The sequence below is a fragment of the Rhodnius prolixus genome, unplaced genomic scaffold (genome assembly GCF_049639745.1).
Source record: "Rhodnius prolixus isolate KJV_2025 unplaced genomic scaffold, Rpr scaffold_1, whole genome shotgun sequence".
Taxonomy (NCBI): domain Eukaryota; kingdom Metazoa; phylum Arthropoda; class Insecta; order Hemiptera; family Reduviidae; genus Rhodnius; species Rhodnius prolixus.
The window spans coordinates 3004783-3022211 of NW_027411581.1; the positions used below are offsets into that span (position 1 = coordinate 3004783).

Below are 17429 nucleotides of genomic sequence, written 5' to 3' on the forward strand. Positions count from 1 at the left end.
GGGAAAAAATTCGAATTAATAAAAGTTTTTATTATGTATATATATATATGTAGATATTATGTGGCTTGACTTAGAATTGCAGAAAGCGTTGATGGTGGAATATTGCTTGGAATATAACTTTTTTTTTTCGAACCACTTTCCACGACTGCGACAATTTTTCTTTTTTGTCGCACACAGTAAGGGTGACAGACGTACATCCCATCGTGACAAACTAAGAAAGAGAATTGGGAAGTTAAACTGGGCTGAAAGGAGTGAAAATGAACAATAAGCGGAAAATGAGAAGTAAACATTACTAGGGAAAATAAAGAGGTTGAAGCGGCCTCGTTCGAATTATAGAGCGTTCTCACTCCCTGTTGTTAAGGGAAAAGAATTTCGAATTATCGAGCGTATCGAAATAAACTGCAATTTTTTCAATTTACCGAAGTTAACAGCTGTAGAGTTTAAATTATCGAAAAATTCGAATTATCGAGAGTCGACTGTATTTTAATTAAAAACAAAATTAAAAAAAAAAAAAACTGAGGGAATAATTGTTTTGTAGATATTATCTAGAGATTCAGTCACCGTACACGTAGACGCAGTGGTATTCTACCGCGTAAACAGTCCCACAATGGCTACTAATAATGTTGAAAACTACAGGTGATAATTTTTTGTTTTATCGCTATAGAAGTATTTTTTTTTTTTTTTATTTTATTTTTAGTTTTCGATTTGCATCACTCTGTAGTGTTCTTTCTGTTCTTAATTGTATTTCTAAAAAAAAATATAGTGTAGCTACATAAAAAATTATTTCAAATCTTCTGAATTTAATTTAAACAGAAAATTACTAGAAATTAAGAAACCCTTCAATAAACAATACGCTTCAAAATGCTTTCAATGTTTAAATAAACACAACATAATTACCATTAATAAATAATAATTACTTAACCTAAAAAATACATCAACATCTGTGCTGCAAAGCAGGTGGATTTAGTATCTTTAGTTTTCCTTTATTATCAACAAATTTATTTCTTTTTTAGTTGCACCCAAGATTAGTTTTTTTTCTTTTCCATTAGTCTACCCATAGATAGATGGCAGTGAACATTTTTTTTAAAAAAAAACATTCATTCTTTTGCTTACCCACCTTTGTTATTGTTTAGTTATTTGAATGTGCAAATTATGTATTACTGTTCGACAAGATGATGTGAAAGCGTTTCATATAGCACGCCCAAACATTTTACTGCAGCATTTACCTGTAAAAAATGAGAAGTCATCATAGTAAAAAAAATAAATAAATAAATCTGTTGTATTTTTTATATCATTTCTTATTGGTGTATAAAAAACTTTGCCCTACTGCAATTTTTAATGTTCCAGCTTTATTTATTTATTTTTTTTTCAAACTAGAAATGTTTACTGAAAGTTAGTTGTTGATGATATGACCGCTGTTAGATCGCACGTTCTGAAGACATGAATATATAGGCTTCATGACCGTAAATTATTAAACTAAGGATTCAAGATTGGCGAGGAGGAATCGGACAAACAAAAACAACAACTGATCTTTTTGCCAACGTTTCGACAAATATATTGTCTTCTTCAGGGCCAGGATATTACAAATACAAACAATTTAGAGAATCAGTAACACAGAAAATAAGTAAAAAAAAACAGTAATATAAAAATTAAATACAATAAATTCTTTATAATTATTGAAAACTTACGTGGCTATACGGGTTGGTTGAGTTACAGAAACTAAGAGCCAGAACTGGAGATCAGGTATAACTACGATATATACAGGGTGACCAGAGTTATATGCTCCACCCACTTTTTTCTTTAACGGCGGGAAATTTCGAAAAAATAAAAAACACGTATTTAATCATTTTTGGTCTAGTTTATTTTCAGTGATTGACCCATTTTCTTAAACCCCTGTATCTCGAGATACAGCATCCAACTTTTTTTTTTCAAATGGAACGTTATATTTTTTGTTGCATATTTTTGTAGAATTTGAGCTCCTAAAAACAACAAAATTTTTTTTTTAAATCGGTTAGGTTTTTCAAAAGTTATGGGTAATTTAAAATATGGAAAACAAATTTCAGTTTACTGTCAAAATTACGTTTTTTTTTTTTTTAAGAATCTGTTCAAACTGGGCACAATCAACGGATAGGCAAGCCAAAACTCTGGACTCCCACGCTTTGCTTGTAGCAGCACTTATGGTGGCGAAGTCAAGATCTAGGCAGGCTAGAGTTATTTGACGTTCAGGTTGTTTTTTCTACAAACGTTTGGTGTGGAGTTTTAGGAAATCAACTAATCGGCCCATACTTCTACAGAGAGAACTTAACTGGTGCAAGATATCTTATTTTTTTTTAAGAGACATTTTGCCAGTTCTGCTTGAAGATGTTCATCTAGAACGTCGGCTAGATATGTATTTTCAACAAGATGGTTGCCCGGCACATAATGCGAGAGTGGTTCGAGGTTATCTGGACAGAAATTTCCATGAAAAGTACTTAGGGACTCATTGTCCGATCCAATGGTCACCTCGATCTCCGGACTTAATCCAAATGGACTATTTTTTGTAAGGATATCTAAAAAATGAAGTGTACACTATCCTTAATCCCGTGGCTTCAGTCGATGATCTGAATCGTCGAATAACTCTAGTCTGTCTAGATCTTGACTTCGCCACCATAAGTGCTGCTACAAGCAAAGCGTGGGAGTCCAGAGTTTTGGCTTGCCTATCCGTTGATTGTGTCCAGTTTGAACAGATTCTTTAAAAGAAAATAACGTAATTTTGACAATAAACTGAAATTTGTTTTCCATATTTTAAATTACCATAACTTTTGAAAAACCTAACCGATTTCAAAAAAAATTATTTTTGTTGTTTTTAGGAGCCCAAATACTACAAGGGAAGGGATTAGCTATGAGGTTAGCATACTGGACTCCCACGCGGAGGTCCCGGGTTCGAATCCAGCAGCTGACCCTTAGATTTTCTCTTCCTAGGAGCTTCTTACAGCTCACTGTCCGGTGATGGACAGTGTTGTCTGTAACGAGAGAACACTGTCCGGAGGCCGGCAGTGCACTGGAAAAAGCTCCGGGCGCTAATGACCTCAGCTGTTGATGCGCCAAAAAAAAAAAAAAAAAAAAAAAAAAAAAAAAAAAAAAAAAAAAAAAAATATGCAACAAAAAATATAACGTTCCATTTGAAAAACAAAAGTTGGATGCTGTATCTCGAAATATAGAGGTTTAAAAAATGGGTCAATCATTGAAAATAAACTAGACTAAAAATGATTAAATACGTGTTTTTTATTTTTTTGAAATTTCCCGCCGTTTAAAAAAAAGTGGGTGGAGCATATAACTCTGGTCACCCTGTATATATACAGATATAGCGGGACTTACACAGGAATTTTGGTAATTACAATGGGGCAGATACAATAGAGTAATTACATTGTTCAATTTTGATAAAAGAGTAAATAAAATAGTTTTATTGTTAGTATTTGTGTATTTGCAATATCCTGGCCCTGAAGAAGACAATATATTTGTCGAAACGATGGCAAAAAGACGAGTTGTTTTTTATTTGACCGATTCCTCGCCAATCTTGAGTCCTTAGTTTTGAAGGCAGTAATCAACGAAATTTGCGTAGCTGGGAGGAATAGTAGAGAGCATGTGGAAAGTCGAGAAGTCCAACAGTCGGGGAAGGCTGAGCCTATGTCGCACCCAGTTTTCTGGAATAAAACTATTTCTGGGGAAATAATGATCCAGAAGCAGTTCAGCAAGAAGGAGAAATTAAGCTGTTTGATTGCTCTCTCAGGGCAGAGTCAGGCCAATAATAAAACCTGTGAAGAGATCTGAGCCAAGTTTTGGTTCAAAGCATAAATAGTCGCACGTTTGCTGGTTGTTGGTTTCCCTTGAGAGAGGCATTATCGTCTTGGAAGGTACCTAAAAAATAGTAGTGCCTCTATAACTTGTGACTTGCAAATTAAGCAGGGTAGATGGTGGAGTCACAAAAATTAACCTTCCTACATCCCAGCAAACCGCGTTGCGAACATATTTATACAAGATTTGTTGAATGGCTGGTTGGTTAATAGGTGTTGAAGAAGGTTATACATCCTGTTGTTGTTTCTCCGATATCGCAGTTAAGGTGTGTGATCCAGCACAAGAGCTGTACTGGGTTCCGAGGCCCTTGAATAAATCCCAGAAGTGTTCCTCAAAGATAAGAGACCATAAATAGTATTTTCTTAAGTTCAAAATGATACTAAAAATGATGAAATAGATTCAAACCGCTTCAACCCACTAGAATATAAGAGGCAGATCTTGAAAGGATCGTATTTCCAAGTACCAAGCACGATTTACGGTCGACATCAAGTTTTTCCCATTAATTTTTCAATTTTAGTAAACATACACATTCTAAAACTAACTTTAAGTAAAAATTCCTAGCTTGAAGATGAAAAGTTTCGTAAGATAAACTTCTGAGAATTGCTATGAGAAAAAGTCATGTACGTAACTAGTGCTTCACAGACCAGTATAGACCCTCTTGTTAATCAGAAAGGTTAGCTTACTCTTTCTAGAACCATTGCATTTGTCTATTCTTCCTGCCGATTATTATTAATGATGGAGTATAGCAAGTTCTATTGTGAAAAAATTTAAACATCTTGGCGCAGTGATCAGAACTTTTTAAAAATATTTTTTTAGTACCTCCATGGACTGTTATCCAACTTTATTCTTAATGTAAATTAATTTAAAGGTTATGTTGTCAATTCTTAACAAAGACATCATTGTGGTTTAGACGGCCCCGTCCAAAGAAAAATTAAAACGAGATAGTCAGGAAAGAACCACAACCGGAAACGTTGAAAGACGTAGAATACGTCGAAATATTTATCCTTAATATGTTATTGCGATGCAGTATATCCTTCTCAGTAGGTTAGAATGTTGAGAATCTCATTAAAAAAAAAAAAAATTAGCACCATATTTCGGAGCTTTTAAAGTGTGGCGTAAGAAGACTCGCATTCGACTTTTTTTCCTCCCCTCTGACATAGAATACGCCCTTTAATTCGAATATGGGGTACCTTGTGGGGGGTTACCATAAGATTTTTGGTCCTTGGACTGTCCAGTCTGTAGCCCAGTCAATCCTTGCTTTCATGATTACTTCAAATGGTTGCTCAAAACTGTTTCTTGGCAGAATTTGGTCACCTCAGTCGTGCTCAAAATGATTCATTTGTTATCTTCATTTTCAAATTCTGACTTTAAATTTTTTTCTTTACTGTTAAAATATAACACATTTTCCTATTGGAATACCCTAGTTAAAAAGCCCATGTCTGATACGATAGCAATATTTGAAATGTTCACCGTGTGTGTTTCTCACCCTGAGTTTGTTTTCTATTGTGCTTTGCCACGCATTTTTTACCAGTGACAAAACCAGATCACACGTTTTTGTGAGGGTTATATGATTTCTCAATTTGTTCATTTAATTTTTGTTCTTTTTGTTGTAAAAAAAAATCAAAAACAAAAAACTTTGTTGTGCATGTTGGTTGTTGTAAATTTCCCGCCAGGTGTTAACCAAGGACTCCTGTACGGTTTGCGTTGATGCTGTAGTTTACTACCGCATAGAGGACCCACTGCGCTCTGTTGTCGCTATTTCCAATTACAGGTAAATACAGATTATGCACAGATTTTGTAATAATGCTTTTACTCTTCTTTCATTTTATTTATTTATTGGTAAGGAAATTATATTGGGAACACGACTTTTCATTACTAATTTTTCGTTTGTTTTGGTTTCTTGCATGTGCATGATTTTTCCAACAAAATGGTTGAATGGTGTAGTAATTTTAATCTTGAATTACTTATTCCTGATGTGCTTTCAATCTGCAGGCGGCTGTCTATCACTGTTCATGCACATTGCTTGAACATTACATGAAAATTGCAGATATAATTTTTTTTTATTATTATTTAGCGCCCCCTAGCGTTCAAGAGGCCAGTGGCAAAAATAAAATTCGGGTCTCCCCCCCCCCCCCATTACAAAAATTCTCGTATTTCAGTTAATATAATTATTTATTAGTTTATTGAAATCAATAAATATTACAAATTCGTAATTACTGAGAAGTGAGTGCATAAAGAATATCGTGGGATTCAATTTCAACCAGAATTATAACGTTGCAAATAAATGGATTTATTCTCTGGTTTGAGATAATCTCGTAATGGCTCCTATTTTTGTCTTAACTTCCAGCTTACATTATTTATTAATGGCTGGATAATTTTTATTGCATTTATTTTTCTAGTTAACTTGGATGTTTGGGTTTTAAAAACAGAAAATAATTTTTGGAAGAATGAAATACGTTTTAAAAGTATTGTTATCTAGAGTGCATTGTGACACTCTATGTATGACGTATGGGTGTTTACAGCTGATCTAATAAAACTAACGTTCGTTTCATTACTTTTCAAAATTTCAGTGTGCAATTGTTTTTGAGTACAGCCGCTTGCTATTGATTGTTAAACTCTGATTGTTGGTTCATTAGCAACTCTAGTTTACTATTTGAAGCTTGTTTGTTTTTGGTGGAATGTAAATTAATCTATTGAATTTAAACTAGACATGTAGAATTGTGAAAACTTGCATCTATTCTTATGGAATGTTTTAAAGCCTCAATTTTTAAAACACGATTGTGAACGAACAACAAAAAGATAAAAGCAAAACAAACGTGTGAGAAACGATTTAATAACATTTGGGTCTAAATTTGAAGTCCATCATTTGTCATCATCGATATGTTACTTCGTCAGACTTAGCTAACCTTAATAGTGAAGAGTGAATTCTTATTCTAGTTTCATTTATCTCCTATACTGTTTAGATCGGGCTAGTTGAACTTAATTTGATTTTAACTTTATGTCTTAATAGTCTTAACCCCTTAATGCACAGTATTTTTAAAAAAAAACCGCTATCTTTTATACGATTAAGTAAGTGTTATAGCTTGCAATCCCATGTAAATGATAAATATCAATAAAACGATTGTTTTTCTTTGCTTTCACATTATTTTCAATTCTCGATTATATTCGAGTGTGAAAAATTATAGCAGCATAAAGTACAACGCCGCTCGAATTATCTCGAGTGTGCACAGTTTGGCCAATTTAGCGCGCTCGAGTTAACTCGAGCGTGCTTGTTAAGGGGTTAAGGTATACCCAAGAGGTAATGTTTTGATAAGATAGGAATTACGCAGAACTTGAGCGTTTGTCATATTATCAACGCACTTCATTAGTACGATCACTTGAGTAACAATTTTGGATGAAGGAAACGGTACTAATAGACGAATCGAAAATAGGCCTGAAAAAAACGAACTTAGATTTAGTGAAACTGCCTTTAAAATGCTGCAAGATCATCTCAACTCCCGTGAGGTTTTCAGCTGAGAACCAGTGGCCTGTACGAGTAGAAGATTGAATAAAGCTGCTGTAAGGGGAAGCTATCTCGAGTATTTCTCATTACGGAACTGTGGGCTTCAGCCAAGCATTCCAGCATGTGCCGATGCCCGTATGTACCAATGTTCCAAACTAAGTCTGTAATAGAATACATTCACTGCTTTAAAAGTGCCTTTTTACAAGACTCAATCACTGCCCTTGAAAAGGAAATTTCGTCCTCAATTTTCCGCACATCCCAACCCTCTCACTGATTAGCATTCAACTGCCATTCCAAGCTGACGACATAGACTATTTATTCGGCAATAGAGTTCAATGAAGTACCATTTTATTGTAACTTTTTCACGTGTCCTTCTACCAGTAGTCGATATACTTGCAAGAATTATTGCCTTGCAGTTTTATATTTTAATAAAGTTATTTAAGAAATATGTTAAAAAAAAGTAACTTACCTAATAATAATCTGATCCTCTTTTACCTTGTCTTTAATTTGACGCTGAAATGGTTAAATGTTTCTTCCTTATTTTCAATACATTGCACACTTATTTTTATCTGTCAGTATCTTGTCGATTCAGCTAAATTAATTTCGTAACTTAAACTAATTTAAATGTTCTCGTCATTTTTCAGCCATTCAACGAGGCTACTTGCTGCAACCACCTTGAGGAACGTGTTAGGTACCCGTAATTTAGCAGAGATTTTAGCTGAAAGAGAAGTCATATCGCACACCATGCAGACTGCTCTTGATCTAGCTACAGAACCTTGGGGTGTCAAAGTTGAACGTGTGGAAATGTAAGTCGTAGTACTTTGTTTGTTATTAAATGACTTTATATCTAATAATGACAATTTTTTTTTTAAGTAATATGCTAGAAATTATCCTATTGCAATGTTTACAGTAAGGATGTCCGCCTCCCGGTACAAATGCAAAGAGCGATGGCGGCTGAAGCAGAGGCAACCAGGGAAGCCAGGGCCAAGGTGATCGCTGCCGAAGGTGAAATGAAAGCGGCTAGATCGTTAAAGGAAGCGTCGGATGTTATTGCTGAAAGTCCAGCTGCTTTACAGGTGTGTGAGCAAAAAAATCGAATTAAAGAGTAAATTTTAGGTATAAAAATTACTATACTTGTCTCTACTTCTCTTAGGCGCCACGGTAGCCGAGCGGGTTAAGAGGTGAGACCTGCAAAGCTCATATGCATTGTGGTACTGGGTTCAATTCCCCGGTCTTAGGCCTTGGATTTTATTTAATGGTTAAATGAGAAATTTACAGTAAAGTACGTTTGCTAGTCGCCTCCATCCACAACACCTAGTAAATGGTAGTTGGACATAAAGTCTGCCTGAAAAAATAAGCGATTACTTTACTTTTTACTTTTTTCTACTTCTTTCTGTTCGAATTACGAAAAAGAATTTCTGGCGCCTAATCACAAGCTTTCCCACAGCACTACCCTCTTCTTTTAGTTACAACTGTGACAAGCCATTCTCTCAAGATCATGTGGGCAATCCAAAGGGCGTCCTGGAAGCAGAATCTGCTGCACTAATTCATTCGGCAACATTCAATTGCAGGAATCATACTTCATGGCGGGTAGCTGAAACAGAGAACGGATGTTCGAAAAATGATACATAAAGATGATCTATAAGAGGATGGTACAAAGAGCTAGTCACGTTACTGAACGCTTTCCCCGAAAAGCTGCAACAACTTTCTTTAGTATCTCTCCATAAAGTTATGTTTTCTCATCTATTTTTTTGTAATTCTCTTTTACAGTTACGCTATCTGCAAACATTGAACACCATTTCAGCTGAAAAGAATTCAACAATAGTGTTCCCGTTGCCGATGGACATTATTACGCCCTTTTTGTCGAAAAGTAAATAGGACGACGCTGTGGCCAACATAAAGGGCCATCCATTGGAGAATGTCAAAACATTTTTCATCATGTACGCATCTTATATTATCACTAGCCTTAATCTTAATATTTTCCCTTTGCCTAACAGTTGTGATTGTATGTATAATCAGCAACTTCATTACCATTAATCGTTGTTCTTTTATACTTATACTGGGTATAAACTGGTCATAACTTGAAGGGCAGGTGATAAAACTTATTTCGAAAAAAAAGTTTATATATAAAACCGTGGTACAATAAACGGTTTTTGAGAAAACTGTTATTTTATTTTAATTTTTTTTCCCATAAAATTGTACTTAACTGTAGAATACCAATCAAAAAAACAATAAATTTCGCCATAGATGATGTTATTTGCCAATCATTGCTAGCGATGCTTAAACAGAATTTGAAATAACGTCACCACTGTAGAAGGATAGTTTATTATCCTTAGTAGTTAGTGTACTGCATTCCCACGCAGAGCTCTCGGCTTCAAATCCATCGTGTCAGCCCTTAGAACTTCTCTTCCTTGGAGCTGCTTACAATTTAGCTCCACTACCCGATGGTGGAAAGTATTTTCTGTTACAAGAACCACTATCCATAGGCTGAGTAGTGCACTGAAAAAAAAAAGCTCATGGCGCTAATATTATCAGAAGGTTGACGCGCCTTAAAATATATATCTATATTTCTCAAGAGCTATTTCTTTTCAAGTAAAAGTAATCTCTTTTGAAAGATTTTCGTCTTCCTAGGAGCCACAACAGAGCTCTACTATCCGCTGATGGACAGTGGATGTTTGTAAAGACACAAAAAAAATACTGTTTGGAAGCCGGCAGTGTACTGAAAAAAAAAAGCTCCAGGTCCATTTACCTCAGATGCTGTCGCGCGTCTTGAAAAATAACTTTTTTACTGTTTATCATCCTCATTTTTCGATATAAAGATGCTATTGTTGTAGCCACAATTTAATATATACAAGAATACTATGTTCAAACAGATTCAGACTATATTCAGAGCAAGATTTTTTTTTTTTTTTGTCTATCATCAAAAAATTGAGGCCATGTCGCACAATAATTTGGAAAATTTAGTGTTCTGTTCGAGAAGTTAAATAAAATTTGATGAATCTCTTGAACAGTCAAGTCCATTTTCGTGGGTAAAAAAGTAGAAAAATGACTATTTTCTCGAAATCGTATTGTTGTCGAACACCGCTTTAAATTATGATCAGTAATACCTGGTATTTTTCTTATAATTAATACATTATTTTATTTAGGTTTTTTTCATATTTTTTTATAAGAGATTTTTAAAAATATTTTATTGAACACAATTGAAGGATAGTTATTGAATATATAATTGTATTATTTTTTTAAATTTTAATTTTATCTTAATTAGGTGTTAACATCAAATTAAAGAAATTATCTACTTTTTTTGTTTAAGCAAATGTATCTCTAAATGTGTTCTTCAAAGAAAACTCAGTGTTTTGCAAAAACCTTGGAATTCTAATGTACTGATAACTTCAAATTTCATAATTATTTTCTACTTATATTTCTGTTAAGCGTAATTGTGATATACATAACCTTATATATATATATATAAAACTAATATTAATATAACCATATCGAATTAATCGATCTTGGAAGCAATTGATTTATCTTCTTAATAAATAATTAAGAAAATTATAAAAGGAGGATATAATATAACGGCAAATATAAATAAATATGTAAGGTATATTTGGAAATAATTTGTTTTTTGTGATGTGATGTTATTTTGGAGGAAAAAATGGATTATAAGGTGCAATTTAAAGCTTTTTAATGCTGTCAAATAGAGTAAAATATTACTTTCACTTAATTAGTTATCGTTTCATTGTTACTTCGTAAGAAGTGTATGACTGATAAAGGGTAGAGTAAATGCAAAAAAAAAAAAAAATCCTTAAAATTTGGTGTTACTAAAGAAAAATTGTATTTACTCCATCGTCTGTTTTTTGTAAAATATAGAAAAAATGTTACATGAATTTGAATCGTAATTTTCTCTCTAGGTGGAGGTTACCATAGAGTTATTTCTAGGTTAACTATGCTGCACATTTGTAAAAAGATTTTCAAACTAACTTTTCTCCGTTTTTAATGGTGAGCATTACGTGCTGGAAAAAAAAAGAAATCAGTTACCAGAGACTGGCAATATTTATTTTGATTATCAACAAAGTAGCCAATAAATAGGGGATATAGCGTGAAAGAATAATATGCATTAGAAAGTTAGTTAAAAAAAAAAAACAAAAAACGAGATACGGATTTGACCCAGAGGAAATGACATTCTAGATGTCACCGACGCTCTTCGAGGTTTGCCAACAGCTGCTATGGAAAATATTGAAATATCACTTTGCATACATGAAAACCTCGCAAAGAAAGGCAAGCCCCCCGGCTGTTAAGATAATAAACGTCAATGTTTCTCGATCTTTAATCACAAGATGCTGTTTTAGTAATACTATTACAGCTTTTCCTTCTAATCAGTATGACGCAGTCTTTTGTGATTTTTTTTTTTTTTGTAGCTTTAGATGGCCTCTGTTAACTTGGTAAAATTTACTAGTTAAATGTTGGGTGAAGTAATGGAACAAATTAATCTTAGAAACTGATCAAGTGGTTCCAGAATAGATGTTAAGAAACAGGAAGTCTGTTTTTAGTGAAATGACCACTTACAGCGTCAGCAAGATGGATAAAAAAAAAGAAAGCAAGATGTCTTCCAGGTTGTTGAGGGTAATGCTATTTCCCATTTGTTTGGGAAAATCGTTAAGAAATACTTATCTCAAATGGGATTTTTATCTGGCCGATAGCAAGGCTATACTAAATACTTTTTACTCCTTTATAAAATTAGTATAGTTCCAGATACTTAGAAGTCTTCATCCAACAAATGTTCAGGTAGTCCGGGTACCCCCTCCATCACTTTAGGTTCGCGGTTAAAACAATAATCTGGGTTTAAATTAGGCGTCACTGGGGATAAGCTCAGAGAGACTCAAGAAGTTCTGGATTTTGGGGGTCCCACATCCAAGGCTGATCTTATGCTTAGGTTTTACAGACATATCCCCTCAATTGGGCTCTTTTTAGCAGATCATTCTTTTTTTTAAAAAAATTGGTGCTAATACGGAGGATATACCTAGTCACTTCTTAACGAATTTTTTACGGGTAGTTTGGTTAGGTTTCAGGATCAAAGCATTTAGAAATTAACAGTTTCGAGATTATTGTCAGTAAAATCTAAAAAATCATTACTAAACAGTTGTTTAAGCCATTTTCTTTCTTCAAAGAATTGCGTTAAATTTTTTAACTTACGATCTGCATATTATTCTTTCCATTTCAAGCACCTACAATATGAGGCTGCCCCCATAATAGTAGATCTATGAGAGGAGTCGTGCGTAAAAAATGGAGAACTTCGCTAAATTTTTTTTAAACTATCTCGTACGAAAACCTTTTTGCACCGATACATTTAATGATTTAATAGATAAATTTATAAAAAATAATTAGATAAAATAAATTGTTAATCAAATTAGTAAATACAAAATTTAGAAATTTTTCTAATTATATAAAGACTAGTCAAAACTGATAGACCAGATCTTGCAGTTTTCTTAATAGGCAATGTGAAGACAAAATAGTCAATACTTTGTTATGACCCTCAAGGAAATTGCTGCTTGTTTAGTGTCTATACACTTTTCAAGATCAGCCAAAAACATTCTATTATATAAATTGCCAAACTAACACTATATATGTATAAAGTATTAGTTTAGTAATAAAATATATTTATTTTGTATTAGAGAGAGCTAGCTAGATCTTGTGGCATTATCTGCTCTTACTTTTGATCTTTGCTACATCATATCTCCAAACAGATACAGATTGTTCTGCCATGAAAACGGAAGGAAATTGATCAAAAGTCACTCATTTCTAGCTCTTCTTTTATCCCATCATCTTTCGGTGGATGACTGGCCTTAAGCTATTTGCAACAGGTGAAATCTTCATATGGTTTATGTAATAAATAATATATTCTTTCATTTCTTTTTCTATTGTTCTTCATTATTATTATTTTAAATGATTTTAGGATATTTCTAAAATTATTTTATTGGTGCTAAAAGAACGCTATATATATTGTAAAGACGTTACGTATCGTGTAACGCCGAGTATCTTTTTTAAAAAAAGATTAATTTAAAGTTACAAAATTATAATCAACATGGCGCGTATTTGCTCTAAAAATTTCAATAAAACAATAAATTACAACAGCGTACATGCAATTGAAAATTAAGTCCTTAAATCGAATAATGCAAAATACCTTATACAGAATACATCTACCAGGGGATCGCCCAGGTACTCACTCGCACTGGGAAAGAGATATAGACTTGAACTTGATACTCTCGGAACTGGTGGTATACTGACGTGTGTCCGACCTCATTTATAGTAAACTAGGATGCTGTCTTAAGCACTCCTGTGAGGTCAGTCGTCAGCGGATTGTGGGTATAATATATGATTCACATTGTATGTAATTCTGTCAAATTAATTTATAATAATGTCATTTCTAGAGAGCAATAACAAATTGTGAATTCAAAAGGGCCATTTTTTTAAAATTTTATTATTATATAAAATCTCATTAATTAGCTATTAATAATCAAAAGTATCTTTAATTAGAATATTTTCACTTACGAATTTGTTGATGCTTTTAAGAATTAGAAGATAAATACATATATTACGTCATGAAATAATCAATTTCCTGGGTTATTTGAGCCATTGCAAGTGATGCAGTTTAGATAAAAAAATGAGTGAACCAAAATAATCGATAACGCTATCAGGTATTCTGCAGCTTGAATTCTTTTCGTCTCATACTTTCTTTGATTTTATTCACTCCATTTCTGGACTTTTTACTTAGATGTAAAACTATCCTCAATTTATCTAACAATAACAACAAAAAGTATCTTCTCTTAAACAAAACGGACTTAATGGAATGTAGTACCATTTACACAACAAACGACTTTAATAAAAAGGCATCGTATATTAATTGAGATTATTACACGTGCTACTGAACTGGACTGCAGCAAATGCCCAGGGAGCTGTAAGAAGCTCCTAGGAAGAGAAAATCTAATGGCCAGCAGCTGGATTCGATCCTCCGCGTGGGAAACCAATACGCTAACCGCATAGCTAATCCCTTCTCTCCTTTAGTGAAATCGTTCACTAATCTTGTTTACACATAGACTTAGATGAAATAATAGAATTGTTAGTTACTGATCTTCAAATAGATAAAATTACAAGGAATTGTACACTAACCATGTTTATATTTCTCTTCTTCTATCTTTTCGGCAATCCACAGCACCTTTCTAGCGACAGTTTAAAACACAAGGCCAGGATTAATGGGATAAATTCCCCCTCCTGGAAATCTGAAAAGCAACATTGATTTTATAAGTCCACAATGCACAACTATATTGAATTTAGTTACAACTCGCACCTATTATTACAAACAAATCTAAACCATACTTATGGAACACGGCTTCAGAGTAGGGATTAAATTGCTTAGCTGTGCTCAGCATACATCAGGGAACAAGGAGGGAAAAATACAACGCAGAAATGACGATGTAGTTGGATATGTATCTCTTCAAATTTCTATTACCCTGATAAAGGCAATTTGTCTACAAAAATTTCATTGACCGCTCCTCAATATTCCCAAGGAAAATAAAGAAATAAATGTATTAATATTTTTTCTCCGACGATGACAATAGGGTGCTTTAAAGAAAGGATTAAGAAGACTATCTTCATAACCACTTCCTTCTATCCACTGAGCGAAAATCCCCATCCTCATATTATTACCATTTGTTTTTTTTTAATGCAGTTGAACAGTAAAAATATATGCCTGGTTTTACATGTTACTTTCCTTTTGAATTTGTATCACCTACTTCATGAACTTGTATTTTGAAAAGAAATTAACTTTAAAATATATATATATATTGAAAATGGCCTTAAATATCATGAAAGCAGAGAAAATATAATATTCTGTGGGGAAAAACGACCTAAATGGCAAAGGAGACAGATAGTTTTCAATTTTTCAAACCTTATGTAAATAATATCTATTTCAATTACTCATATATCTTAGCCGTAGGGACGATTTTTCACCTATGATAACAAAACAATATTTAATATACAATACAGAAGAAAATTAAAATAAATAAGTAGCCAAACATGTTACTGATGAGGTGTTTTAAAAATAATGTTATTTTTTAATTACCTTACACGAATTCTTTTTCATTAATGTTGAAAATAAGGGTATTGGGCCTCGACTGCTGTCGACTTAATGAGGGAGTTTTAGATCTCTCACAGATATCAAAGTTTCGGTACAAGGATCTTCCGGAATAAAGGCTAATTACTGTTTCACAATTCCATAGATTGAATTATCCCTCTTAATGACTCCGTAAATCTGGAAATACGGAAGCGAATCTTCTTTAGATCATCCTGTTGAGAGGTGGCTCTATCCTGTTGCACATATTATAAAACTAGTACTCGTACGAGGTTGGATATGGAACTAGACAGACATTCAACCATATACCTTAACCCAGACTTCCTTTTCTGACACATGTTATCACTATTAAACTGATTCTGGGATATCATTTTTTTTTTTTTTTTTTTTTTTTTTTTTTTATGCACCTCATCATTATTTTCTAATGGAAAGCGATTTTGGCTTCTTACACTAAATAGACAGCACAAATTTCTTAAGGAACAAAAAAATAATAAATTATTTATGTGTATCTGTACGATATTTAACCATTAAGTCTTTTTATGATAGTAAATTGTGTTTTTAAAGAAAGTTTTCTTCGTCAAAAATTATTCTTGTTCACTGCCAAATTTTGTAATGTACGAATAATATAAATGTGTATGTTTACATTCTGCTTGTAGCAGATTCTTAGTTTCATTTCTCATAAATTGCAATAGCGTGCGTTTTGTAAACTTCAAAAAATAATAAAAATTGTGAATTTTCACATTCATTTCAGTAACATTTGATGGTTCTAAACACCTAATACTGTTTATGATAAATTGTATGAAATTAATGTACAAATAAAGGACTTAAAAACGTAATTGTTCTTGATTGAATAAGTAAAAGGATTATAGCGCACGACACAATGTATTGAAAGATCTGTTGTACAATGCGGCAGAGCGGCATGAAATCTATCTCTATGTTCATGATAATTACTTTCCTCTAAAAAGTTTAAATTGTCGGGGCCAGTATCAAGGAAAACTCCCCCTCCCCCCAAAATGTAAAATCGATACAATCAAGTTTCGATTAAAGCATTTTCGTTAAACTCAGAATTTTATCGACAAATTTATCATCTACATTGTAGGTTATAAGTGAGTGTGGCTACAAATCAATTCGACTGCCCAACTAAAAGTTCTATTGTAGCCTCCTCCCTAATTGCATCAGTGGTTTGCGGATGAAAGGTGGGCGTCTATAAAATAAATATATGAACGTGAGAGTCAGCGTTAATGTGGTAGTGAGTTAAGAATTTGTCTGTTGGGTTTTCTAAAACGAATAAATGGCATACATCAAGTTGGGATGTCAGTGATCGTTGCTTAACTGGGGTACCCGATGTGACGCCAAGATATCTGAAAAAGTAGCTAGTACACTTGCCCGCCCCCTCTACGCGAAGGAGATACCCCTTTGTGCTCCTCTCCCAATTTTCCTGCACTATACAGATAGATCATCCTCCTTGTTGACCTGCAAAGCTAATATTCATTGTGGTACTGGGTTCGATTCCCAGTCTTAGGCCTTTGGATTTTATTTAATAGTTAATATGAGGAATTTACAGTAAAGTATGTTTGCTAGTCGCCTCCGTCCGCGACCCTAATTTGGTAGTTGGACGTAAAGCCCGCCTGAAAAAATAGGCGATTACTTTTCATCCTCCTTGTTAGCATAAAAAAGGTAAGAAGGCTCGTACACAACGTCAAAATGGCACATTAGATAGAGAGAGAGAGAGAGAGGATAAATACAGATTTGCGAGGGAGAATTCAAGCTCATGCTGGTATCAAGCGATCACCAGAAAAAGACGGATGTTACCTAATATTGATCGTCGGACTACGTAGTTGGACACACTTTCGATTGCATAAATTTCCCAATTAACAAAAAAATCTATGCTTCCGATTAACTGTTAAACTTTCTGATAGATCCCTTGGTGGTAACCATGCATTGCAGATTATTAGGAGTGGCTACAAA

The 17429-nt window shown here is 33.6% G+C and overlaps 1 protein-coding gene across 4 annotated transcripts in view; it reads left to right on the forward strand.

Annotated features, from left to right (window-relative positions):
- LOC141449740 (band 7 protein AGAP004871-like) overlaps positions 1-16297 on the forward strand; it is a 35447-nt gene extending 19150 nt beyond the window's left edge. For 3 of the 4 annotated variants that reach the window (XM_074119497.1, XM_074119718.1, XM_074119636.1), the window contains 4 exons: positions 5508-5605; positions 7981-8142; positions 8247-8412; positions 9107-16297. In XM_074119497.1, coding sequence (XP_073975598.1) covers positions 5508-5605; positions 7981-8142; positions 8247-8412; positions 9107-9214 — 534 coding nt within the window. In that variant the 3' untranslated portion in view covers positions 9215-16297. Of the gene's footprint in view, positions 1-538; positions 637-5507; positions 5606-7980; positions 8143-8246; positions 8413-9106 lie in introns of all 4 variants that reach the window. The other variant, XM_074119561.1, reaches the window with a different exon arrangement.
- The last annotated feature ends 1132 nt before the right edge of the window (positions 16298-17429 follow it).